The following is a 24,999-nucleotide window of genomic DNA, read 5'->3' as shown; positions in this document are numbered from 1 at the left end:
TGTCAGAGATGCAACTTTCACTATGAATCCCTTGGAATCCTTTTTGCAAGTCTGTGGGATAAACACTTACTATGAAGAATAGTCTTTCTGTTATCTTGGCTAATGGAATAGATTTAAGATGTTTCAGGCTGCTGCATACCATGGGATAGTTCATGAAGAAAGAAATGGTACTGAAATTTCACCTTAATGTGACCTTGATTTTTATATAAACCAGCTGGCTATTCTGCCTACTTATAACACAAGGAACTTAATAGTATCTATATCTCTGCTTGGTTAAATTGAAGCTGTTGTCTTGTCCATTTTGTAATTGTAGCCAGCTATTCTAAAGGATTAATGTTTTTCCTTAATGCACTGTTTAATATTTTCATGCTAGAGTTTATACTAATGGTGGCTAATGTACTGTATTCTAATCAGACTTTGGTTGGTACTCTGGCTTCTTTCACCCCAAGAAGATACTGCTGGCTGATACAGAATGAGTAACTATTGTATTCTGTGTCTAACTGTGGTTACTGATGATGATGGCTTATTGTGGCTTGCAAGGGTTTTAGATCATGTGGAAATTAAAGGAAGACTCCTTTGGCTTCCTTCCTCGCCAGGCACAACTTTAAATCTTAATAATCATATGTGGAGGACTGGATTTCTTGAAGACACGTGTACCTATCAATGGATTACAGTTATGTAAAGAAATCGGAGTTTGACATACTATATTGGTGTAAAAGTTGATGCAGAGATTTTACTTCTAGTTCAGAGAGTATTTCAGGCAAACCTGAAACTGATCAAGACTTCACATGAGAACTTTTTTCTTTAGGTCATCCTCCACCTGATCTTTATTAATGATATCTTTAGAACTTCAAACAAAATTACAAAATTACTTGATATGACTTGCCAAGTAATAATGGTAGTAATACTTGTCACATCTCACAACCAAGTTCTGTGGTTAAGAAAAGTTTGTCTGCTCATTCAGTCTTTAATAAACCCTTTCTTCCCTCCTTTCTCCAGAAAAGTTGTTGCCCCTTGAAATGCAGTGCTGTGCAAATGAAACGACTTTTATTTTTATATTGTTTAGAAGTTGGTGGGTATTTAAAACCTGTAGTGTTGGTAAAGTTACAGAATTGTTTCAAATATGTATGCATGGGGTGGCTTCTTGGTTTATAAAGTTACTGAATTCTATGTAAAGGATATGTTTGTTTGTAAATCAATACCTTTATAATTATGGAGCGTGAAAAATAATGCTTCTTTAGGAGAACTGAAATATGAACATAAAAACAAGATTAAAAAGTACATGACGGCAGTCTAGTTTGGGAACTCAAATAAGATCAGTTGATTAGAATGAATTTTAATTTCTGATCAGCCAAACAAAACCCCCTCTTCTGAAAAGTGCTGTTTCTGCTCTAACTAGCACAGATCACAATAGAAAGTGTCTTTAATGTCCATCAGTCAGACATCATGGGTGTGCTAAGAGTCTTGGTGTTGTGATGCAGTAACTTTAGTTTTAAAATACTTTATATTTGAAAGTTGTATCTCTCATTTTGCTTACCCTTATTTCTGTTGGGATAATAGTTTTGAAGACCTGGAACAGATCCATGTATAAACTAATTCTTGGTGCAAAGGAACTTTGAACATCCTTATTTCTTGCCCAAACCAGGGCTTTGTACACAAAAATTTAAACAAGTGGCTAAAATCTTAATTAAAATCAGCTTCCTGTGCTGATTAGGGTTGCTGTAAACTGTAAATTTAGATTTTCTTCTACTATAAACTAATTCTTTCTGTGTAGAACATCCAGATCTCACTTTCACCATATTTCAGAAGTAATACCAAGTTACTCATACCCTTGGTTGAAGAACCAAACATGAGTCTGCTCCAATATAAATGAAAAATCTAGGCTGTTCTTTTTCCATTCCTCCCCTTGTCCCAATAATTTAGAGAAATTTGCAGGCAAAAAGAGCTCAGTGAATTCAAACTGTTGCCTAAACTTTAATTTTTACTCAGTTCAGGTCAATTCTGGTCACTTTTTTCTTATGGTTCACACTATGTAACACCTACCTGTTAACATTGTTTAAAGACTTTTTTTTTTCTCCCTTCTCCCTTTAATTATTAATCTAATAGATCAATAGAACAGCTGGTATCTGAAGGGATTACAATACCTTATTTTGTAGAAAAATTGAACGCCGTGTTTCTGTGGGAGTAGCGGGTGGAGGATTTACTGCATAGTCCCTACCTCATTCCAGTATCTTACTATGGTGAAAGCAGGTTTGTCATCATTTTGTTACAGTATCAGTGTTGCAGCAAGCCAGTCAGTATAATCAAAATCTTTGAACGTCTTTGACTCACTAGTTTCTTCCATGAGTCTCCTATATCCTGTGACTTCAGATCTATTCCTTGCCTATATGTCTATACAAAACTTTCTCTTAAAATGTAGAATTTGTAATACTGATATTCTAATTTTGAACAAATAGAAATAGTGAACTGTGAACCTGAAAAGCTTTGCTATGTGAATTAGTGGGTGTAGTTGGAAGGAGAGAGAAGGAAATGGCGATTAATGTCTCTATAAGCTTTGCTCTTGTTGCATTGTTCTGAAAATCTGCCTTATTCCTATGAGCTGATTGAAGATTTAATGTAATTATTTTCTGTTGCAGATGAACCAACACGTTCCTTGAGTGGTCTCATCTTGAAGAATAATGTAAAAGCACATTTTCACAACTTTCCCAATGGGGTAACTGACTTCATTAAAAGTGAATGTCTGAACAACATTGGTGATTCCTCCCCCTTAATTAGAGCTACTGTAGGTAAGTTTGCTATTATTACTGTCTTCTTAGCTTGCTGCCAATTTCTATGCCTAAAAACAGGAAGAAGATAAAGGTCTGACTTCAGAACTGTTTCTGACTTCAGAACTATTTCAGTGCTCCACTTGCATCAATGAAACACTTCTGTCACACATGCACATCCCTTCAGGGAATCATTATACCATGCATAACACATTCACATAATGAGTTTCTGTTTTAAAATACCTTGTCAGAAAACAGCTGATAAAGTGTGGTTTGGGTTGAAAGGGACCTTAAAGATACCTAGTTCCAGCAAGAATTTTTTTGTTACATGGATTTCTGATTTTGTAGATACTTTAGTTTAGTATACCTCTTCCATAAAATACACATATTTGCGTTACTTTTACTTGTTTCTAGGTAAAGTTGCTTTTCTGTCCACTCTTTGAGAATATGATTTCCTCCAATTACTACAATCATTGTAGTAATTTTCCTTGTCCATTCAAAAAACTAGAAAAAAGTAAAATAAATATATTTGTGTACAGTAGAGAAAATGGGGATGGGTGTCAGTTCAGAAAGAAATTCAGCTTGTGTCAGCTGACTCCTCTTATAAAATAACCTACCAGTTCCTGCTCCTTTAGAATCCTTTGCTCCTTCTATAGGGTTCCTTCTCCAGACATCTGGGTTATGGATTCTGGGCTAAAGAAAAATGTTAATCTCTTAGCTTTTTCCTGTTGTCTCATCACTTGTGAAGCTGCTTTACTATGAATTTTATTAATGTCCCATTTTCTTAATGACAGTAGAAACAAGTCTTTTGAGTGGCAGGTACTTTTGTGATTTCAGGTTGTAGAAGAGTCACGCTTGCTTGTTTGTTCATAGGAGTTGTCAGTGGAGTACAATGGAGCTGACTAAAGAATATATTCCAGCTCCATTTGGATTGCTGTCTTAGGATTGTTTGGTGGTGATGGTTTGTGGGGTGTTTTTTGAGGGGGGAGGGGGGGATTTGTTTGTTTTCAAGCAGTTATTCTTTGATTTCTCCTAGTATGAAATGTTTGTGGATTAGTAGCTCAATTACTGTTCAGCTTTAAGTGATCCTTGCAGGGATTATTCAAGCATGTATGAACTCTGAAGCTGAGTAGCAACTGATGAACTGCATTCTTATGTAAGAGTTGCTATTTAGCCCATGTTTTGCACCCTCCCATTTTAAGTGATTAAATGTTGGATCCTGTCTTAATAGTGAGGGTGGCCTGGTAGCTACTGGTCTCTTGGTACTAGCTAGGTGTGAATATATTACTACCTACCTAGGCTGCCTTGTTAGCATGTAAGTTGGCACGTGCTAGCTGCTTTCTGAGATGCATACAGATTTTTGCAGTTCAAGCACTAACAGTTTAATAAGTTAGCTGCAAATAAGGTCTCTGGAATTCTGAGAGGAAGATGAGCAAGTACATCAAAATAGCATCAGAGATTTAATGCAGCATTTGCTCTCCTTTGTGGTCTCTAGCATCTAGTGCTAACCAGACAAAAGCTGATACCTTTTGGCCAAGATGGAGGCAAGCTGCTTAATCCTCAGAAGGAGGATGAGGAGACATCGCTGAGGAGAATGAGCATGGCAATAGAGTTGATTTTAGAACTGTGACTTGAGACCAAATGGTAACTACACGTTGTTGTATCCTTACTTAGCTTTTCCCTATTTTAATCCCCAAATGAGTAACTGTGGAACTTCTCTGTGTTGTGTGGTACAGGTTTTAAAAACCCATGTGCTAATGTTGAAATATGGATTCAAGTTCAAGAAAGTTGGCTGCATGTGTTGAGAACCCACAAACTTACCAGGAAATAAAAGCATCTATTTAGGAAGTGTCTGTGACTGTTCTTAAAACTTTCTGGGGATCCTAGTCTGGGCAGGACGTTAGCGTAGCTGCTGCTTAAAAGCAAGCAGGAGAATTAGTTTTGTTTAAGAGTAGTGGCAGGCCTGGAGAGCTTCACTGCAGAAGGGAGGTAATGGGCTAATGATTGCCCTGTGAGGGGGGATTTTGCTATGAAATTCAGCTTTTTAGAATTAAGGAGTTCAGAAGTCACCTTTAGGAGCTAACAGAAGCAAACTACCCCTGCAAAAACCCCAGCCTTCCCCCTGTCCTGGTATTGGCATGAAAGTACTGAAGCATAGCTACTTTTTCTTTATGTTCAATTTTTTTATTGCAGGATTGATGCTGTAAACTGGGGTTGCATGTAATTGAAACAGTGACATAAAAGATGTTGTCATGACAATTACACATATGTTTTCAACAATTTCTGACATCCCTCTGGAGTTTGTTCTCTTGTATATTTACTGCTCAATTAGCCCAGCTGCTATATTCATTAGATTTCACATTTGTCAAGTGAAATATCAACAGATTCTGTAATACTGTTTTGGAGTTCATTACAAATAAAAGACCATCTTTATAAAGACTTACAGTTTCAGATTTCTAACCTTGCAGCTTAGTATGTTGATCAGAAGGAAAGGCCTGTTTTAACTGTCAGCTCTAGCCCAAACCTGTCAAAAAGCTGCAAGCTACTAAATTGATTATTTTTTCACTTCGATTATTCTTCTGATGCCCATGTTTCTGTGTCTGAAGTGTTACAGAGAAAGCCACAAAGGCTAATGTTTGGTATCTTGTGTTCCCCAGCCAAATAAAGCAGCAGGTGGGTGGGAAAAATTTCAGGTTTGAAAGATGAAGCTCATCAGAAGCCCATGAAGATTCCTTTTAACATGAACATAAGTGCCTAAAACTTAATTTTATGTGGCTGTTTCCTTGTTCCTAAAACCTTCAAATGCTCTAGATGTTGCCTAAGTTCTTGATAGTCTGAAAATTGTTCTTTTTTTTTTTTTTTTGTCACCACCAAAGTGTCTCTTTATCATTTCAAAAACACTAGCACAGAATTAAATGGCTTCTCTGCAGACCTGTACAGAAAGTTTGTAATGACATGTGTGGTCTGAACTGCATAGGTCTCTGTTGCAAGGGTCAGTGGTCTCAGGTCACTTCTTGCCTATGCATCTGGAAGTATTTCCTCCTAGGCTACCTTGTTGCTATCTGCGATAAGCCTTTTGGAGGAATGCTTAAAGTAGTTTTCAAATAGTCTTTCCTTCAGCTGTGAAAGCTTGCACATGTTACAAGTATACCCAGACCATTTGTCATCCTCTGAAACCACTTCTAGGACCTTGAAACGATCTTCAACTCTTTTCCAAAACTACCAATCCTTTTGAGACTTACAATATAAATACTGTCACATGTTAGTCCAGAGGAGTTGCAGGAATTTCATTCTTATGTTTGTTTCTGAACCTGTGTTAAGCCTACAAATAAACCTGTGCCAGATCTAAGTTAGGGAGACAAGTTTGCCGTTTAAGTCCTTTGTCTAGGAGGCAAGAAAATTCATTTATTTTGTTCCTTTTGTGAAGTTCAGTTTAATTGGGAAAAAAAAAAAAAAAAAGCAGATCATTAAGATCCAGCAACAGTAAAATAAGCATTTTCTGTTAATGCATCTGATATTCTTTGCAGGACCATAATATTCAGGAGAAATGCAGTCTTTAAGACTCCATAGATCTCCATAGGCTTTTGGGAATCTTTTCTATTCAGTTGCAGTTGCAGTTCTCCATGAAGAGAACTGGATACAAAGTACTCCTGGAGCTGTAAAAGTGTGGTTTACCTCTGCCTTCATTTTTGCCCTTTGTCTTCGTGGGTTCTCCAGCCTTATTGCATCAAAGGAAACATGATGCAAAATATCTGTTACTGTGTGTCTAGTGAGAATGTCCTTTGCTCTGTAATGTTGTCCTGTGTTCTTGTGTATTTAACAAGAATTTTAAGATTTTATTCCAAAGAAAAATTATATATTGTGATCAGCTCAGTTGAAAAAGCTTAGGGCAAGCTTTTCTCATCGCTTTTCACCTGGGAGATTACTAGTTGTAGCAGTGTCAAGTTCCTCTGTGTTTATATTCATTAGAAGTAACTGTCAGTAGCATAATAGATTATTCTACCTGTTCCATTTTGTCTTGAGGCAAAATGGACTCATACAAAGTTAGTCCTAGTTTATAAGCAGCCTCCCTGTTCCTGTCAACTAATTAGTTTTTCCTGAGATTTCTGTATGTGGTGGAAACAGAATTAGTGACTCTTTGGGCTGACGTATTTATTTGCTGGATCTCAATCAGCCAATCCCTACAGCAGATCACTGGATGACCTGCCATAGTGTGTAAGGTCTTAGTAGGTGTCTTGGTCTTAGAATGAGTCCTTAACGTTTTGTGTCAACATGGTAAAGTTGTGAACACATAACTTACCACTGGGTTGCAAGTTTACTGAATCACAGCTTCCCACATTCATGCTTTTGTATCATAATAAAGAGGTGACTTGCAGTGGATACTCTGTATTTACTGGAGGTCAAGATTTGTACAGTGTTTAGCAAATTTAGAGCCAAAGCTGCCCTGCGGTGTTTGGGCATGATTATTTCCTTAACTGGAATTACTTTGTGCATGATTTCTCATGTCTCAGCCCTTCATGGTAGCAGGGAGGAACAACCCACCTTTGCATTTCAAAGCCCTTCAAATACCATTCCTCTTTTTATGCTTGCCAGTTCTTAACAAAACAAGAAATTTCTTAACTTCTTAGATCTTTGAGAGGAGAAAAATCAGAAAAATTGGTATGAAACATGTGAAATCTCATTTCTTTCATCCATCTCGATTCCTTTAGGCATTCTGATAACAACCATTGCCTCAAAAGGAGAATTACAGAATTGGCCTGAACTCTTACCAAAGCTTTGTAGTCTGTTGGATTCTGAAGATTACAATACCTGTGAGGTAAGGACACTTACAGAAAATAGAAGATGATCTTCTGAATTTGATTATTTTTTCTCACTTTATAGGCACTATGTGTATGTGTAGTATTGTGTGTGTATGCGTGCACATATATTCTCAGAGAACAGTGGCTCAAATTTGATACTTTTTCTTCTACCCACATCCCATGTTGCTACTGTTAATTCAAACAAATTTGTTTTCTTTGCATAAAAGCAGAGTTAGACTGCAAATGGCTAGTCATAGCATCTCAGCTGAGAAGTGTCCTGAAGTTACCATTATGCGATGCCTAATGTTTTAGGCATCATCAGCTGACCCTGAATTTTCTTTTACTTAAAAGTAGAGTTCATTCTTCTTGTAACTTAATCTGGAAAAAGAGATCTGTCATTGTTATATCAGGGTGAAATGAACTGTTTTGTTCAGTATGTATGAAGGAAAATAAGTAAATACCAACTTAACTGTTTTAAACTATAAATAGGAAAAAAGCCTTGTCTGATTTAAAAAAAAAAAAAACAACCTGTGCTCACACAAATTTAGTTACTTGATACTGTCTCCTTGAAAGTGTGTGAAGCATTTTGTATGAAATAATTCTCAGAGATAGAGTAATGGTCCAAGATGCCGTGCTGTTATGTAGCATTTTAGTGCTGCTTTCTCAAGAAAAAGAAGAAAACACTTGAAAATGAAACTCAAATTGACCATCATATCCAGAGTTCTGTTTTGCCCCATAACAAAGCATGAAAGGAAATACAGTTATATATCTAACTAAATTAGATACTTCTGCACCTGGACATTTATTTCTCAAATAAGAACTAGCTTTTAAGCATTTAAAAAAATATGATTGCATATATGAATATATGAATATATGAATGCTAAAATTAAAATTACCACTTATCCACTGACTCACCCAGCTTGAGAGCTTACAGATGCCATTATGAAGTGCTTAAATTAAAAGCCTTTAAGGATGTTTCAGTTTAATTCCATATTTAGTTAGCCGTATTTACTGTGTTAACTCTCTACATTTACTGTGTTGTGCTGAAATTACCTGTTCTGTACAAAAAAAACTGAAATTTTGCTTTCTTCAGAATGTGAAAGAAGAGATTTTTAATTTTTTTTTTGAACAGGGTGCATTTGGTGCTCTGCAGAAGATATGTGAAGATTCTGCTGAAATTTTAGATAGTGATGTATTGGACCGACCACTCAATATCATGATACCTAAATTCTTGCAGTTCTTCAAGCACAGCAGTCCAAAAATAAGGTAGGTTTAGGTGTTGTAGTACAGTTAGCTGTTAAAATTTTATTTACGTGAGCAGCAAGGTTGCTGTTTTGTAGATCTGTTTAAAACATGCCTAGTTTTTTTTAAATGATCCTGCAGAGATCCACAGAGATCCCATGCATCAGTAATTTCCATGTTTATCTGCTTAGTTAATACAACAATCTCACCTCTTTATATATCTTCCAAATGTACAGTGTATGATTTTGAAAATCAAACTGTTTCTTTTAAGATTTTGTGTATTATGAAAAATTCAATGCTGTGGTTAGAACCTAATACTCAGATTAGAAAGAACAATTTTGCATTCATATTGTAATGACTTCAGCAATAGGAGAGTCAAAATTCTTTTGCTGACAATAGTTTCTGAGTTCTTGCAGAAAATTTTTTCTGTTTTAACTGCACCAAAACTTAGAAAGCTCTTTATCTTTCAGCTGAATCAAATTAAATGGATTCATCATCTTTTCATTGTAAAACTCTATTAAATTCTCCAAAGTTACAGAAGTCTAGAAGAAAAATTCCAGAATTAAATTGTTATTGCTAATATTTATTACAAAGAACGGTAGCTTTTACCCTGAAATGAGCCAACAGTATGTCCCTGCCATAAAGAAGGCTAATGGTACCCTGGGCTGGACTTAGCAGGTGGTTAAGGGAGGTGATCCTTCCCCCCATCTTCCACGTGAGGCTACACCTGGAGTACTGTGTCCCATTCTGGGCTGTCCAGCGCAAGAAACATATGGACATGCTGGAGAGAGTCCAGCAAAGGGCTATGAAGATGATGAAGGGGCTGGAGCATCTCTTCTATGAGGAAAGGCCGAGAGAGCTGGGACTGGGGGAGCTCATCAATATATGTAAATACCTGAAGGGAGGGGGTAAAGAGGACAGAGCCAGGCTTTTTCCAGTGGTGCCTGGTGACAGGACCAGAGGCAATGGGCACAAACTGAAATGCAGAAGATTCCCTCTGAACATCAGGAAACTTTTTTCCTGTGAGAGTGACCAAGCACTGGCACAGGTTGCCCAGAGAGGTGGTGGACTCTCTCACCTTGGAGATATTAGAGAGCCATCTGGACATGGTGCTGGGCAACTGGCTCTAGGTGGCCCTGCTTGAGCACAGGGGTTGGACCAGATGACCTCCAGAGGTCCCTTCCAACCTCAACCGTTCTGTGGTTCTCTGTGATTCTGTGAAATGTGTTTTTTAACTCCTATTTGAAAATAATATCGAAACATTCTACAGCTTGGAGGTAGCAATTCTTTATTGCCAATAGTAGTAGATGGTGAAGACTAAGAGCAAGAGTCTAATTTGGAATGTGTCATGATAGGATTCAAATAAGATTTAAAAACTTCCCCTAAAATAGATACACACTATATATATATAACAAAGCACGAACTTGCCCTTGTGGAAAGCTAAGCTTAATACTTCCTTGGAGCTGGGAGAGATGGAGAAAAACATGCTTTTTTCCTTACCATGTTATACAGTCTTTCACTTTTTTCCTATGCTGTGATGTTTTTGGCTTTGAGACTGTTAAACCAGTTTCAAGTTTAAAGCATCTGTCAAGAGACAACCTTTGAACAATGTTTTATTGGACAGTCTTCCAGGAAATGTCTGAACAGAATAGAAGTTTGGAGTTACACTAGTAAAATACTTGAATGGATCTTCAAAGGCTTTTACAGGTAGTTTTGCCTTGTGCCTTTACTTACTGAATTTGACTTCTGTGTCTCTGAGAATGAAAAAGACCTGTAAGTAATGCCTTGGCATGAAATGAAATAGAAGAACCAATGCCTCATTTTTTAGTATGTTTCTACCACAAATGTTTTAGTACGTATCCTACTATAAGTGTGTGTTTGTTCTAAGCTACAACTATATTGTTGACACACACTGGTCTCACTAAATACTAAAAATATGGCAAAGGCAGCTGGATACTTAACAATGAAGAAGAGCATGCTAAAATTTCACCATGTTGACTTGTATGGAATTGTTAATATCTGAGAAGATCAATAATCATAATATACTCAAAAAGAACATCCTTGCATACTGTTCAGAACAAATATGCCAGGCGTAGTCATCCTGCTCTGTTTTTTATTTACTGAATATTTTTAAATATTTATTAGATATATCAGAATATAAGGTGGTACTTAAAATGTGGTTTAGTAATTTTGCTTGGTAATACTAGAGCTATGCAGATTTGTTCCTTCTTGCCTCTAGAAGATGTTTGGAAAATGCAATTTGCTTCCTAATGTTTTTGATGCCTATGTGCAGTTTAGAAAATGTGTTTAACTCATGAAAAATGTATATTTTTACTGTCCCATTTGTAGGTCTCATGCTGTTGCATGCGTCAATCAATTTATCATCAGCAGAACTCAAGCTCTTATGTTGCACATAGATGCTTTTATTGAGGTGGGTGTGCATTCTTGCTTGGGGAGTTAAGTCAGATTATGTATCTGATTTATCAAGAGTTTTGAATTTGTTTGACAACTACCTCTACACCCAAACTCTCCATTTCTGGTTGCCTGTTCTTAGCTTCAGTCCTCATGGATTGAAGTTCATTCTGTATGCTTGTGCTCGGAGTTGATTAATTGAAGCACTCTCCAAGCGCAAAAAATAGTATTTTGAAAGATGCTTCCTCTTCATAAGTAGAGGAAACTCTTGTTGCATAATGGTGTAAAAGTAATGGCAGCAGTCTGTCACTTAGCTGTGACGGAAAGTGCAGTACAGGCATCATCATGTCACTGAGTCCATCTGGGTCTCTCTGACTACTGCTACTGAACATGGATTAGAAAGGTGGTATTTTGGGTTATCTAGAGTATTTAATTTGCTGCTGTTATGTACTGATGGAGTTTTCTGGCTTCAGAACTTCATTTATGTTTAGTAGAAAAAAAAAATCCAGGAAATACTGTTCTTGTGCCAGTGGTAATATTATGCAGTGTTTTGGTTATGTGTACAATACACATTGAGAGTCTGAAGAGTTCATTTGCTGAATCATATGTCTTTAAGAAGTAAAATGATATTATGAGGTGTGGGGTGGGAGAGTACAGAAGTACATATTTGCATACTTAATTTTGCCAGTAATTCAATTTAAGTACCATTTGAACTAGATGAACTGAGGCTTTTCAACTGGTATTACCTTCCAACAGAATCTTTTTGCACTGGCTGGTGATGAGGAGCCTGAAGTACGCAAAAATGTTTGCCGTGCTCTGGTAATGTTGCTGGAAGTTCGAATGGATCGCCTCCTTCCTCATATGATTAGTATAGTTGAGGTGAGCCTCATTTCCCAGATTGTGTGCTGATACCTGTTTGGGGTTGCAGAAATAATAACAAATAAAAAGCATTCATCAGAACAGGTATGTTACTCTTGCACTTGCCCACTCTTTGTTTTCCTTCAAGACTGAGATTGCAAAACTTTCTTTTTAGCTAATTGCCGATTTCACATTGTGTTTGACAGGCCATGCATATGGCAGTTGTTTATTCTTCATTAAATTAATTTATCCTGAAATGGATGGAATCAGCTATACGATGGAGCAGCCAGGGATTGCTTGACCTGAAGTGAGAAGATTGTGTTAAAAATCTAGTGCTAGTGCTGATACTGCTACAGTTTACACAGTGAAGCTGTCACTTTTTTTGGATGTGTTGACCATAGCAAGGATAATGCATGTTATTTTATATAGCTGAGATGCTCTTTGAGCTACTAATGACGTTGCCTCCCATTGCATTCATTTGTAGAGGTTAATGTTGTTTGATAGTTACTTTACCATTCCAGATTAGTGCAGGCTTGTCTACCAGAGGACCAATCGGCTTCGTTTTTTGCCTACTCAACTGTTTGAGCTGTAGTTTCCACGTTTCTTGGAAATACTGGCAGTTTCTAGGTAGCATATCCTACTTGCCAGACTGGAAAGATCAGAATGTTTCTCATGCAGATTTTATGTGGATAAGTGGATCATAACCCAATGTCAAATTCTATAAGGGCTATCTCCAGACAATGCAAAGAAGGTGCTAAGTTTTTTTTTGCTCCTGGACACAGGCATAAACTTGAGGTGCATGAACCTGAGGTGACCCTTGACAGCCATGGCCTGCTGTCTGGTCTTCCTATATGTTGTCTGGAGTACCATGACAACAGTCTTGGCAGACATGTTCTCATATAACATAGGACAAGCAAGGATTGTTGGTACTTGGTGGTGGGGTTTTTTTGGTTGGTTGGTTGAGATTTTTTTTGTTGTTGTTTTTGAGAGAATAAAGCTTTGGAGTTTATATTGTCAAGAAGTGATAACTCCTCTGGCTCTTCACCCTCCTACGATCAGTGAGGAACTTCTAGACTTTGTAGGTAGAAATGATGTCACCAACAAGAAAAAGATCCAAGATTGTATTCTCATTGTATCTGGTATTTTGCTCTTGGGAAGACAGGCTGCCTCTCCACAGAAGACAGCAGTAGTGATTTTCTGTTCTGTAACAGAAAGTTTAGACTTTTTTTTTTTTCCCCCCCCAGTTTTGGGACTACTGTGTACTGTTACTGATTTCCCCAGTTCTGTATACATCCTAGTATGTGCAAATGTAGTATCCCAGAACTGACTATTGTTCAGCATTCAAATGAGTCAGGTTTTGTACCTTTGAGGCTTTAATACCTCCAAGCTGAATGCTGCTGCTGATGGCTGCTCTGAGTGAAGAAAGTCTTAAAAGAAAGAAACTGGTACCTACACGATGTTCTTTATGCTTATGGAGAATCACTTTTAAAGTAGTTAAGAATATTAATGATCCAGTAGTGATTCTAAAAAGGTCTTGGAGGGCATCATGCTTTTGAAGCAGACAGGTTTAGTATTAATTTTCCTGCCAAATACCTGGAGCACACTGGAACAGCTGAGTTTGGATTTCACTGGGATTTTTGAGCACGTGCTTCCAGGTGAACAGAAGCACATGTTTTTTCTTTTTTTGTCTGAGAACTTGATAACAGGATATGTCGGGAGCAGGCCAACCTGATGTTTCTATTATTAGATTGCACTAGTATGCTCTCAGAGCATATTTATCCAAACACATGCCTCCCAAGATCTTTCTCAGTAGAAGTCCTGACTTTTGCGTCCTGTTCCTTTCTTCAGATAAAGACATGTCTGTAACAGCTCAGAGGATGTGTTCTTCTTAATGCTTTGTGTATCCCACTATTCTCTTGTTGGTTTGACTTAACAAGACTAACACAACATTGTTTATGTTACAGATACACAAAACTGAACTGAATAATCTTCCTATTCTATTTTGTAATTTATTGTGACGAAGCAACTATTTGCATTGCCTAGAAGTCAGTAGAACTTTATGGCTTATCATCAAAAGTACTTATTACAATTTGGCATGGTAATATTTAAAAAGAAAAAAAAAAGCCTTCGAATACCCTTCCCACATTTTGCTTTGTTACTAGGATCACTGTTCTTGCTATGATTTCCAAGCTGTGTATATGGCTATCTTACACCACTGAGTGTAAGTAGCCTTTTTAATCTACTGCTATCTAACTTCATGGAGCATATAGCATAATACTTATAACAGATACTTAAAGAGGAAATGACAGTGCAAGGGGCATCTTCAAACAGATTACTTTTTGTCATTCTGTTTTTGTCTTCCTGACAAATAACAAATCCACAACAAAATAGTGGATTTTCAAGCCCTCTGGGGAAAAATGCCAAATCTCTGAACTTAAGGTGCAGTAAGGAAGCCTTACTTGCAATGAGTAGGGCATTTTTCAAATTTTTCAAGCTGCAATCTGTTGACAGCTTGGAATACAGCAGTATTTCTGTTACTGTGAGTTCTTAATCATGACAGTGAACCTTTAGGAAAAGCTTGCAATTAGTGCAGTTCTGTAGGAAGTGGTGCATTCGTGGCAGGTCTTGCATCCCTGAAATGCATAAGGATAATAAAGGTCATAGAATCATAGAATGCTTTGGGTTGGAAGGGACCTTGAGAGATCATCGAGCCCAACCCCCCTGCAGTAAGCAGGAATTGAACCTGTGAACTTGGCGTTATTAGCACCGTATTCTAACCAACTGAGCTAACCCGGCTGGTCCCCCCATTCTATTTAATTTTGAGAAGAAAACAGTATGCTGAAGCAACTGAAGAAGGATTTCTTTTGCTCTAAATCCATGTGAGAGGAAAGGTAGCTGCATGGACTTCCATGAGATTTTCTAAAATGAGTGGAAGAACCAGCTGTTCCAGAAATAAGGGCTGACATGGAAGAATGCAGAAATTGCTATTTTGGAGGTTGCAAGACACTTCTCTAAATTGTTTTGCCAGTTGTGTTTAAGAAACTGATGTAGCAGTAGTCTACTTAGGCTTTTTGTTTTTGCAGGTATTCGATTATTTTTGGTTGAAGGAGGATTAAATTTTAACAGCAAGCTTAAAGATTTGATACCGAATCTCTGAATTACCATTCATGCTAGAAAAAAATGTGAGACTTTTTTTTTTTTCCTTCCTGTTATGGGTTCTACTTACTTATATCCTGTCAGGTAATGAAGATTTGGAAGGGAAGCTTTTTTATGGTACTGGAAATAAAAAAATATTTCCATCTTATTGAGGGTATAGTTGTACCTTTTTATTCAAAAGTGCAAAGAGTGAGTAAAAAATAAAACTAATCTATTTGCATGAAACTTCTGTTTATTATCTTGGGTCTCTGCAGTTTCTTGGTAATAACGTTCTCACTTAAGCAATGAAGAAACTTAGAATCTGAATCATCTAGCATTAGGAAAGAATTCTCTTAGCTTATTCTCAGTAGAGCCTTAAGTAGTCTCTTACGTCTGTTTCTTCAGCTCACCCCAAAGAAACAAAATTGCTATGGTAGCATAGTCTGGTTTTGCGAACACACTTTACAATGTCGGTAGCTTCTTCTGGATACTTAAAACGTCTATCTTATACAAGTAATTTGTTTCTATATTGTGTAGTACATGCTTCAGAGGACCCAGGACCAAGATGAAAATGTGGCTTTGGAGGCTTGTGAGTTTTGGCTGACCTTGGCTGAACAGCCGATTTGTAAAGATGTATTATGTCGGCATCTTACTAAGTAAGTATTAAGAATTACAACTCCTATTTATTTTGAAATTGTCATCTTTAAACTTCAGTTGACTTGTTCCTGGTTACTCTTACAGAGACTGTATCTAGCTTGCAGTATACCTAGAAGAATTTTCCTGTAGCTAGTTCTTATGCATAGTAAAAAAGGCTGTGGCAGAGTTCATTGAAAAGACTTCTGAGGATTTCAGACCCAACAAGCTCCAGAAGCAACCTGTGTCACTGTGGTGCTCTACCTGAAACTTAACAGGCTCTTAAGCTTCATATGAATGCAAAGATGTACTAACATGTACTTAAGCTCAAACAAACATCTCCACATGACATTACTTGTAATATCTGGCATACTATGAACATGTTGTCTTGACTACTGCTGATGTAGGCATCTCTGTGCAATGCTTTTATGTGCATAGTCATGCAAAGGGTTCCCCATTTTATAAAGAACTTAAAAAAAAGGCATGGTATCACTGGGATTTAGGAATCAATTTTGTAACAATTGCTATTGCAATTTTAACTTGAAGGGAGCATGTAAAATGTGTTCCTTCATACTTCTGCAGCCTGATAGTAGTTTAAGTTTCAAAAACTATTTTTTTGTAAGTTTCGAAAAGTTATCCTGTGCCTCAAAGCGTAGATCTTTGAGTGGGAATGAATATCCGTGTTTGAACCTTAAACATCTGCGTGTCTGCAGCAGTGCTTGTAATTTTTTCCAGACTAGTCTGAAGTCTTTTGCAATAGGAAGTGAATTCTTCAGTGTTCCCAGTAAACAGATACTCTTTGTTTTTATATATGCATTGAAGTTTTTTTAAATTAATAGGGCAGTTCGCTCAAGATCTTGTCTGGAAGAACAGAATCATAGACAGAAGAGATGCATTCTTCTCAGCAAAAATAAGCATTACCTATTTGAGGCAATTAAAAAAACCCAGCAAAATTTCAGTTTTCATAAGCAATTTGAAAGTAGAGAATTGAGGTTAAAACACCTACTGTAGCAGTGGAGGAATAGGAGTTGAAAACAGGAGAACCAATGTTCTGAGAAATAATTTTTGAAGTTTTAAAATGGTTTTACTTAATTCCTACTCTTGTAGTTCAAAAGACAAAAGAATGATAACATAGTTCTTGAGTCTGCCCACCCCCTTCCCAACACACATCATGTTTATACTGAGAATAACAATAGTTATTAACTGCTAGTTAATACCTGTTAATACTGAGAATGACAGTAGTTATTGCTGGTTAATAATGACTAGTATTAAGCCTCTTTTGGCCTACATGGACACTGACACTGCAACAGCATCATATTCAATTTTTTATTTTTTTTTAAAAAAAGCTTTTAGATTTCTCAAAAAAAAAATTAGATTTCTTGAAAAACAAATAAACAAGACTAACATTACATTTATCTCATGATCTTTCAGTGTCTCATTTGTTGAAAGCATCTTAGTTGTTGGTGAGTCCTGTTTAACTAGGGTCCTATATAAGTTTGTCAATACTTGATGATAATCTTAAATTTTTTTTATATTAAATTAAACATGGGACAAGATCTTCTAAAATCCTGTTCATGTGACATCTAACATCTTGTATCATTTTGCTCCTTTGGGCTTTCTTATAAAATACAAAGCTCCTATATACTTCATGAAGTATGCTGCAGAGATGCCACTGAACTGGTGTTAATGTGAATAGTTACCGTTCCTTCATTCAAAGTTCAGAAGGTAATGTGCCATTGCAATGTGTGAATATTATTGCTGGCCTGGTACCTTCAAAAACAATACTCCTCAGCTGCAGAATATAGAGAGATTGAGTCTGTCACTGGTGCTGTGTTGGTCCATGGTGATTTCATTATTAGCTTTATTTGACTCATAATATATATTTTTATGCGTGGGTTTTTTTTTTTTTTTGAGGAGAATGTGTTTTTATGTGAAATATTTTACTTTTTTCCCTTAGTAGTTTTTTTAGTTATACATCTGTACAGTTGGATTCCCATAGCCATAACCCATTTAATAACAAAGTGAAATCCTAATACAGATCAGTCAAGATCTCTGCAATGTTAGGGACTTGTCTTATTGAAGTAATCACAAAAGGATAGGAGGGCTTAATATAGTTAGGCTTCCATCTTTTAAGAGCAGTGAGGTAGAGTCTTCAGCCACAAGTAAATAAAGTGACAAGACCTGTTGGTAAGAGCCAACTTAGTACTTGTTTATCATACATATTATGGGAGTTTGAGTTCTTACTGAAAACCTTTAGACTTAATTTCTGAAAGGTGCTTCAGAATAAATTCATCATATGGAAGAATATCTGGTTTTTAAAGTTGAAAACTCAGTTGTGCCATCTGGCTACCTTTAGTTAAAAGTTTGTAATTTGAAGTTAACACTTTTTCAGATTACAAAGTATTGATGAACCTTATGAAATGGAGCTTGGTTTAGGTACTAGCTTTTCTTATCAGTCTAAGGTGTTTTTTTTAATTTGGGTTGGGGGGGTGAGGGTTACAACTAAAATTGTGGCCCAGGTAACCGAAAACTGGCTTGCTTTTTTATGTGTTATTTTGACATGTATCAACATTCCTTTGTAGGCTGATACCTGTGCTGGTAAATGGTATGAAATATTCAGAGATCGATATTATTCTGTTGAAGGTGAGCATCAATTTCTTTTACTCTGTAAGGATATCTGGTTAGCTTCTGACCTGTAAATCAGAATGATTCAGACCAGAATGGGCATATCTGCTGCACCATCTGTTTAATGGAGAATTAACTTTCTGGGCAAGGTGTGCTGTTCCAAATACTAAATGGGACTGCTGCCGTGTTTGTTGGAAAATAATCTGCAGACTTTCCTGCTTTGCCCCTGTCCCCTCCCACGCAGCTTAGGCAGAGCTGTGATACTATTACACATGAATTACTGCAACAATGCAGCCTAAAAGAAGGGTTTAGAATTAGTCCTAATGCCTTCTAAATTGAATACATGTCTTTTTCCATCACTACATTTTAGACTATGTCTATGTACCAGAATTTCTCTATCACTACTTCTTTCTATTTCATTCCCATCAAGAGTAATTTCTTAACAAGAAGGATACTTTCTGCAGAAGCTTACCTCTCTTGCTTCTGTCTTCCTGTCATTTTTCTGGTAAATGTGGCAGCAGAATGCAGGAATAATGGCATTTTTAGTTAGCTGGGCAGCACAAAGTGGGATGTGAAATCTTTTATATACTTATAAAATCTTGAACTAAAACTACATTCTTGACTTCCTTGAGCAATATAGTTGGAATAGTTTGTCTGATAAAACATTTTGATGACAGGGGGATGTTGAAGAAGACGAAGCTATTCCCGATAGTGAACAGGACATAAGACCTCGTTTTCATCGTTCACGGACGGTGGCTCAGCAACATGAGGAAGATGGTATTGAAGATGCTGATGATGATGATGATGAACTTGATGATGATGATACTATTTCTGACTGGAATTTAAGTATGTCAACGTAGTGTCTAAAATGTTTTCAAATAGAGCTACTTGCATGATACAAAAGCCACAGTAAAAAGAGGACTTTATGTATAGGAATACTGAGGCTTTGCTTTTGAATACAAAAAGAACTATCTGCTGACATAATTGGTGGATGGGGTGGAAGGAGAGTCTTTCAGATGACACTTTGACTATGTAAGTGTGTTGGCAAAGGCTAGCCATCTGTAAGCTTATTTCTTATTTTGAATATGGCAGAGCTACAAACATTTACTGAATGCAATTCAACAGAACTTTTGGACTTAGAATTTTAATTCTACAAGATCATGTATCACCTGTTTAACTTACGTTTAAAAAAAAAGCTATCGCACATTGATAGTTGGAGGAAACATAATGCTTTCTTTTACTTCATTCTTTCCTCTAAAATTTGTTTGTGTGTTTCATTTTGGTTTGGATTTTTTTTCCATGTGAACGTGCTACTACTGACAGCCATTACCAGTAGTTCTTTTCTATGTGAGGAATTTGCTTCTGACCAGAATATAGCATCTCAGTTATGAAGAGATAGATGTGACGAAACCACAGTTCTGATGCCCTGTGTATGGGTCACGGGACCTTTAGGCCAATAGGCCATGTGGTAACGAAAGAAACTGCCACAAACTGATTTTTAGGCTCAGTGATAGAAAATAGCTAGTGAAATTCTGACAAATCTGGCTTAAATATACTTTGCAAACAACCTCATTGTAGGATAATGTTTTGAGACTCAGATGCACCCACATAATTTTTTTTTTTTTTTTCTTCCAAGGCCCTGAGTTTTCACGGCAGATACCTTGAAGCTTATGGTCAAACAATTTTGAGACATATCTGATTTTTTTAAATTATGATTATTATTATTATCTTAGGAAAAAATACAAGTGCAAATATGCTTGTTTCTATAAAGCCTCTTTTTTAAAAAAAGTATAGTTTTAGATTCATGATGCTGTTCTTGTTACTGCTGTGTGTAGAGATTGCAGAATTAAATACATATTTTCTGAAAAAGATAGCTGAAATGACAGAGGGTGCCCTCTGGTCCAGAGTTTTGATTAAGATGGTGAGGAAGCTAAAATTGTCCAGGAATGGTGGACTGAAAGAGAAAGAGCAGAACAGTTGAGAAATCTGTATTGACATATGTCATCTGGACTTGAGACAATTTGGGTTATCTGAAAATCAGAATTGTGTGCCTTATTTCTTACACAGTTTTCTATATTCGACTTCCAATTTGAACAGGGAGGAAGCATCAGCGTAGCCTGACAATTAGCAGCATTGCTTACTAATGAGACGAGTTGGATCCTTTATGACAGATTAAGAAGGAACTGAGATCGCAATAAGCAGGAAGTGCAGTATAAATTCTGTAATATAAGCATTCTTTATAAAACCACTTTAGCATTATTTTTTCTAGACATGACAACACCACAGCAGAAAAACAGAGTAAGGATTTCTGAATCATGTTTTGCACTTGTTCCTGATTTTTCTATTATGAGCTTTTGTTTGCTAAAAATATGGGATTAAAGCTCTCAAACAAATTTTGAGGTGTTCCTCTTTATATTGGTGCATCACAGAATAGGAGTAAGGTATAAAAGCTCAGAGCAGAGGCCAGCAAATTCCTTTCAGTCTCTAGAGTTGGATGATTTTGCCTTTTTTTGCTTTGAGACATGGATCACGTTTGAGCATTTTCTTTTGAATCAAATGCTAATATTTTTAGGCCATTCCTCCTTATTTTCTCCAACGTTACATTCATGTCACAGTCTTTGCCTCTTCCTTAGTGTTACACCATACTGAAATCATATAGTGTATATAATGTTGCAGTATAATGGTGTGGTTCCTGTCAGTAAGTGTTTTAATATTCCCAATGTGTAAGTCCTTTTAGTGGCTATTTAAGTGCTGCAAAACTGGCTTTCTAAGAGCTGTGGATTTGCATCAGAGCACAGTGGATCACTGTGTATTGTAATGAGATGGAAGTATCTTTCTTCCTAATGCCCTGAGACTCCACTGATAGCTCAAAGTTAAAATGAGGATTATATTGCCTAAATACTACTACTTGTATAATAAGCAGAGATTAACACTGTTAATTCCCCTCAGGGAAATGTTCTGCTGCTGCTCTAGATGTCCTAGCCAATGTATTTCGTGATGAACTTCTGCCACACATCTTGCCCCTTTTGAAGGAATTGCTCTTCCATCCTGAATGGGTAGTTAAAGAATCTGGTATCCTTGTTCTTGGAGCAATTGCTGAAGGTAAGGCAACAGTGTATATCAGGTTGCTGAATTTTTGATTGGTTCTAAAGCAGCTCTGTGATTCCTTCCCAGTGAATTTACTTAGGCAAACAAGTATATGTCCTTTCCTGGTTTTGTTTTGGGGATTAATCTCAACATATAATAATTGGTGACTGCAGTTATTTAATTTTTCATTTTCCAATCTCTGCATGTTTGGGAGGCTAAACATCTTAGATAATTTCTCTTATTTCTCCCTTTCTTAACTCTGCAGCATATATTTATTGGTCTCCAGTGAAATACTGCCTTGATTTCATAGAAGAGGAATGTTTTAAAAATTTGAGCCTTACGTTTCATTTAAGTGTTTTCAGAAATGAAGACCACCACTCGTGTGACTTCAGTGGCCTGAGCTGCTTTTTGTAGATGGTTCTCCAACTTAAATATGATAACTTCCATTCCTTTGTACTTATCAGTCTTGCTTGGATTTTTGCCTGCATTTCCAGCATCTCTGTCCCTTTTGCAAGCTGAAGAAATGCATTAGGGTCCATGCCTGGAGTATCTTTCTTTTCCCACAGTGCCTAGTGAACATACTTTTTTCTTTGTTAATAGAAAACTTTTTTGTTGCTTTTGATTTCAAGCCAAGCAAGGTAAAAGTTAGTACTTCTGGCAAATCTCAGTGTGTTACTGCCCTTGCTGACTTGAAATGTGTAGATTTTATTGCTGGTCAGTATTTGTATGATATTAGGAGAAAACAAGAAGAAATTTAAAATTCTTAAGGAATCCTTTTTAATGATGTGATGATTTGTTGTCAAGACCAAGTGTTTCTCTGCTTGTTGTCTTGATTATTCTGAGTAGACTGACATAGGACCTCCAAGCTTTATAAACTCATTTTATTTGCATGCACTTGTCATACTCCATTTAATAAAGCAGAATTTCTGGAGAGTGGGGAAGCACTGGAGGAGAAATGCTGTTGAAATGAATGTAATTTAATTGGGGATTTTAATTATTGTTTACGTAAGGTTTCTTTTCAGGATTTAATATAAATTAGGTACACTTGCCTTGTATATTGTTAAAATGTATTCCTGTGTGATAGCGAATGAAAATATGTCCCTTCTAGGAAATAGAAAACAATAGAACTTTTTGTTAATTCTGGTACTACGATAGCTGTATTTTTTCTTCTAGGCTGCATGCAGGGTATGATTCCATATCTTCCTGAGCTGATCCCTCACCTTATTCAGTGCCTCTCCGACAAAAAGGCTCTTGTACGCTCCATTACATGCTGGACTCTTAGTCGCTATGCACACTGGGTAGTTAGTCAACCCCCAGACACATACTTGAAGCCATTAATGACTGAGTTGCTAAAGCGTATCCTGGATAGCAACAAGAGAGTACAAGAAGCTGCCTGCAGGTAAGCCAAAGCTTAAGCAAAAAGCACTGTCCATGACACTGCTTTTTCATGGGAAACTATTTTAATGTCTTTATCAATGAATGTATGACTCCATTTCTAGTTCTTAATGTATTTCTTTCTCTTTTAAATTGGAATAGATGCAGCATCTTCTGGAGTAGGCACAAATTACTCTGAGTTGTAATAACACGAAAAAAGTTAATTTGTATTTTTCATCTGGTTTGTTTTCAGAGTATATGAATCACCAAACTAAATAATTTATAGTAGTAAAAGAAATTGTTTGCAACACTTGTTTGTTTTCAATATATGATGTTTCATTGTCCAGAAATCTGGCTTTTTTTAAATATGCCTGTGAACAAGGTCAATACGGATTGCAATGAAAAACTATCCTATCATTGGATTATTGATGTTGTTTATATTTAGCTCAAGATTACCAAAACATTTGGGTTATGATTTTTTTGAGGGATATTCTCTTTCTCTTTCTCTTGAAGGGAGATCCTGGGAGATAAGATTCCCTTCTCACCCTTGTCTGCTGATATTTTTTAAAAAAATAAAATAAATCAATGGCCTCATTAATGGCCACACCATTTATGGAATGGGAATGGGTGCACCTTTTGTGCAGGAAGCTCATCAAATAAAGCTTTTACATGTCGGTTTGTGTGGGGCAGGAGTGTACACAGCAGACTGCCAAGAAGCTTTCTTCATGAAGCAGTTAGATCTGCATCTGATTATATGCCTAACACTTGAAACATCATTATTATTATTATTATTATTATTATTATACCCCACCCTCAAATATCAGTAGTGCCTAAGAACAAGGCTGAGGTCAGAGTTCTTGTGCTAAGCTTTGCACAAAAAGGGTAGATGTATCCTTGCCTGAGAACAGATACAATGAATTTAATGAAATGTACTTAGTAAGATTTGATGATTAAACACTGCTTCCTTTTTGACTCTAAACCTTTTCAAACATTGGGCTAGCAAATTTGTTGGGCTTTAATATCTGCTCCGTTCTGTCTTTTCGTAGTGGTAGTCTTCTGTTCCTTCCTGAATGAGCAGCAAAATGGTGGTATAAGACTAGTTGCTTCACACATCTTCAGATCCAAGGAATCGGATTATGAACAGATTCTATTAAAACAAAACAACACAACAACAACAAACAAAACTCCCACATTTCTGTTCATACTTTGCTTGTCCAAAACGTGGCTGAAATGTGCATGTAGTTGAACACAGCTGTGTTGCAGTTCTTAAATACCCTCATGTAGTGCTTATGAAGAAAATGCAATGTGCAGTGGAAACTGTTAAAGTAATAAGAAAGAGATAAAATGGGAATATTAAAAATAACAATACACCTGATTTTTTTATTTGAAGATCAATATTAGATTTACGGCATGTTTTGAAATGCTTTCTTTAGAGCAGAGATTCATTAAAATTACTGTTGCAGCTAAAAAATAAACGGTAAATTCCACTTCAAGGAAAATGTAGAGCTGTTACAAGTCAAGACATACCTGCTAGCTTTCTAAACTGCATGGGAATACAGATCCTTCTTGGAGAGGAGCAAAAAGCTGCATCCCTGCAGTGAATAGTTGTACAGACAGTTAATGTCTACCAACTCGAAAATTGGTCGTAGGATACTGGATTTTTTCATCGATAACTTCTGTATCATAGCAGATGTCTAACTTTCATTTCTGTACTATTGAGAAATTGCTCCTTTATTTGGTGACACCCAAAAAGGTATTTTACTGAAACATGTTTTCCTGCTCACATCTTATGCCTTTCTGAAAGAATACTTCAAAATAATATAACAAAATAATAAATAAATAAAATAAGAATGCTAGCCACTTAGTGTTCCAGTTGCATTGTGTTAAGAAAAAGGCATTTCTGTATTTGGTGGCACGCTAGTAGGGGATTGTTCATCTCATGTGGTGATGCATGCATTTTCAGTGGAGGGACAGGCTAATAATAATGTTGTTGACACAAGCTAGGCCAGTGAATCTTCAATAGCTCATAATTTTTTATTTTCCTTAATGTTTCTCTGAAGTAGCATGGC

The 24,999-nt window shown here is 36.6% G+C and overlaps 1 protein-coding gene across 3 annotated transcripts in view; it reads left to right on the top strand.

Annotated features, from left to right (window-relative positions):
* The window catches only part of TNPO1 (transportin 1), a 60,879-nt gene that overhangs the window by 20,308 nt on the left and 15,572 nt on the right, over positions 1–24,999 (top strand). For all 3 annotated transcript variants that reach the window (XM_075725912.1, XM_075725911.1, XM_075725910.1), the window contains exons 3-12: positions 2,637–2,786; positions 7,475–7,581; positions 8,697–8,830; positions 11,156–11,237; positions 11,975–12,097; positions 15,749–15,867; positions 18,427–18,487; positions 19,147–19,315; positions 21,419–21,571; positions 22,730–22,955. In XM_075725912.1, coding sequence (XP_075582027.1) covers positions 2,637–2,786; positions 7,475–7,581; positions 8,697–8,830; positions 11,156–11,237; positions 11,975–12,097; positions 15,749–15,867; positions 18,427–18,487; positions 19,147–19,315; positions 21,419–21,571; positions 22,730–22,955 — 1,324 coding nt within the window. The remainder of the gene's footprint in view (positions 1–2,636; positions 2,787–7,474; positions 7,582–8,696; positions 8,831–11,155; positions 11,238–11,974; positions 12,098–15,748; positions 15,868–18,426; positions 18,488–19,146; positions 19,316–21,418; positions 21,572–22,729; positions 22,956–24,999) is intronic.

The sequence above is a fragment of the Pelecanus crispus genome, chromosome Z (assembly GCF_030463565.1).
Source record: "Pelecanus crispus isolate bPelCri1 chromosome Z, bPelCri1.pri, whole genome shotgun sequence".
In the NCBI taxonomy this organism is placed as follows: domain Eukaryota; kingdom Metazoa; phylum Chordata; class Aves; order Pelecaniformes; family Pelecanidae; genus Pelecanus; species Pelecanus crispus.
This window is presented reverse-complemented; position numbering and strand designations above follow the sequence as displayed.